This window comes from Entamoeba dispar, genomic scaffold (assembly GCF_000209125.1).
Source record: "Entamoeba dispar SAW760 scf_1105229458129 genomic scaffold, whole genome shotgun sequence".
NCBI lineage: Eukaryota > Evosea > Mastigamoebida > Endamoebidae > Entamoeba > Entamoeba dispar.
Window position 1 is genome coordinate 1 of NW_001853038.1, and position 2,680 is coordinate 2,680.

Genomic DNA, 2,680 nt, shown 5'->3' on the forward strand with positions numbered 1-2,680 from the left:
TTGTAAATGGTAGTTTTTTATCAACTTCAATCGGATTAATAACACTCGAATTAGATATATTTAAAAATATGTTTGGTTGTTCTACTAATAATGCCTTGGGATCAAAACTTTTCCTTTTTCTAAAGGTATTGATTATTAAAAATATCCCTATCATTAATATAAAAGCAATCCAAACACTTCCAATAATAATTAGCAAGATGTATCAATGAATTATTAACTTAATTCTTTTTTGTTTATGAGATTAGGAAATAAGAATAATTTTATTAGATAGTAAAAGGGTTTTTAAAGAAAACAGAAGGAATAGAAACAAAATAAGATAAAAGAATGAGTTACAAAAATGGTGAAACACAAATTTAATAAATCAATTTATGTATATCCACAAAATTTTAAAATTGTTTTGTAGTAAAAGGAGAAGCTCTCGAAGTATCCCAACATTTAATAAACTCACGTTTTGGTTGAAGAATTTTTTTGTCTTCATTGATTTTTTTGAAGAATTTTTTATGACGATGATAATCTTCTACTGCAGTTGGCATTTCGTTTTTAAAGATTTCTAATTTATTGTCAATTGCTGTTAACATTGTTTTTCCAGTTACATCAGGGATTTCAAAAGATTTCATTGATGGAAGGACAAAACTACCAAGGATTTCTTTCTGAATAAAGTTCATCAAGAATCCTTCAATTTTGTCTTTAATTTTTTCAGGCATATTTTGAGTTTTAAAAGTTGGTATTTCAATGTCAAGATTTACAATAGGTTCAGTTACAAAGGCAAACCAAATAATATTTGTAGGAAGGTCTTGAAACATTAAACGAATCATTGAATCAAGACTCTTTAATTTTACTTCAGCATTTAAAGTGATAGTTCCAAAGAGTACATGAACTCTAATTTCAAATTTCATTTTAAACCCATTTAAATAATGAATAACTGCTTCAAGAAATGTTTTATTTGGAGAATTTAATCTACGAATAGATGGATCATTAAAGACTGGTAATGAAGGGCCCATCTGAAATTCAGTACAGTTAACTGCTTCAACAAATGAGGGAAGTGAAGATTTCTCAATTTTATTTTGAATAATTGTTTTTATTAAAGAAAGGAAGGAATTGTTATCATAGAAAGTAAAGAAAATACGATGAACAAGATAGTTTATTCCATAAAACCATTGTAATGATTCTGTTGTATTGAGACTATCTAGTCGTGTTAACAAATTAGTAAAATGTTCTTTAAATTGTAAAGAACGACGTGCTTTTTCAAGATCAGTAGGAACATTTGGAAAAATTCCAGAATTAAGTTTAATGACTTTAGTAGGGTGATACATAGATATTTGTTGTAATAAAGACAGATAGAAATTTTCAAGGGTAATACCTGAATTAAAGTAAATTTGAATAGAGTTTGTGTTTGGAAGAATTGAATTATTAGAACATAAAGTTAAACGATCATTTGGAAGATAACGAAGAAAAGTACCAGGGACAAGTAATGTACTTAAGTCATTAAAAAGTATCTGATATTCTTCTTCTTCAATTTTTAAAATAATTGATTTGTTATTAGTTGTTATTATTGCTTTAATTGGTAAAAGTGAAGGATTATTAAAATATATTAGACAGTCAAATGATGATGGTGTAACAAAATTAGTTCGACAATTTGAGTGAGGTGTGTTTGGGTTATCAAACACTGTTCTTGCTAATTTTAGTTTATTAACTTTTTGAGTATTATACTTTTTGATAAACCTAAGAAAAATTTGGGTGTGTAAAATTAATACAATAATGAATATGGGACTAATTCCAATAAAGAAACCCAATACTGCAATACCAATCATAAGTTTTAATGTCTTTTTGAGTTATATTTTTTTTCTTTTTTTCGTTTTAAAGTAAAAATGAAATTTTGTTATTTTGTTTTAAATACTAAAACATAATAAAAAAAGAAGTTAATTCAATAACTTCAAATGACCAGTAATTTTGTTAATTTTACTAACAGTATCTGGACCAATCCCTAAAACAGTGATTGTGTTAGGTGCAATTTGTGTTCTGCCAAGATCAGTTATCAGTCCATTAACAATACCTTCTTGATTTGCTTGGTTCTCCAATTCTAATCTTTATAGTGTTAGTTTATGTTATTATAATTATTATTATATACAAACAATTGTTCTAATGAATCAACTCTTAATGCAACCTTAGTTTGGTCATGTTCGTGCCAACATTTTAAAACATCTGGCTGAGTTTTTAATGATTTAAGAACACACTCAACAACAGCATGACCACATTGTGCTGCAATTTTACCTTTACCCATTTTCAAATCATTTCTAACACAAAAAACCATTTTATATTCTTCTGGTTGTGTTATTGTAGTTTTTTCTTGAGAAAGGAGTTCTTGTTGTGTTTCACTCATAACAAGAACGAATACTTATTTCAGTCAAACTTCAATCTTTTTTATGTACCATAAAAAAATTATCAGACTTATTTAATATTAATTGGTTCATTCAAAATTCTTTTTAAAATTATTAAAAATAAATTTATGTATTTTATTTTTAATATTTCTCAAATTATCTTATTGGTATAACTTATTGTGGTCTTAAAGTTAATTGGTTCTAACTTTATTTTAATGTGTAAAAAATAAGTATTTTAATTAACTTATGTAATACACTGTATATTATTTACATTAAAAATATAGGATTATCTTTTTATTTGA

General features: G+C 25.7%; 2 protein-coding genes across 2 annotated transcripts, besides 2 other annotated features; both read right to left on the bottom strand.

Moving 5' to 3' along the window:
- Positions 1-386: 386 nt before the first annotated feature.
- EDI_034170 (uncharacterized protein) lies at positions 387-1,811 on the bottom strand (the record flags this gene model as incomplete). The annotated part of the gene is made up of 1 exon (XM_001734260.1): positions 387-1,811. One exon carries the CDS (start codon positions 1,809-1,811, stop codon positions 387-389), a length of 1,425 nt encoding a protein of 474 aa, XP_001734312.1.
- A 108-nt stretch (positions 1,812-1,919) lies between these two features.
- EDI_034180 (peptidyl-tRNA hydrolase, putative) lies at positions 1,920-2,380 on the bottom strand (the record flags this gene model as incomplete). Its single annotated transcript, XM_001734261.1, has 2 exons — positions 1,920-2,085; positions 2,133-2,380. 2 exons carry the CDS (start codon positions 2,378-2,380, stop codon positions 1,920-1,922), a joined length of 414 nt encoding a protein of 137 aa, XP_001734313.1.
- Positions 2,106-2,127: a sequence feature (AT_rich).
- Positions 2,381-2,480: 100 nt separating the features above from the next.
- Positions 2,481-2,528: a sequence feature (AT_rich).
- Positions 2,529-2,680: the final 152 nt, after the last annotated feature.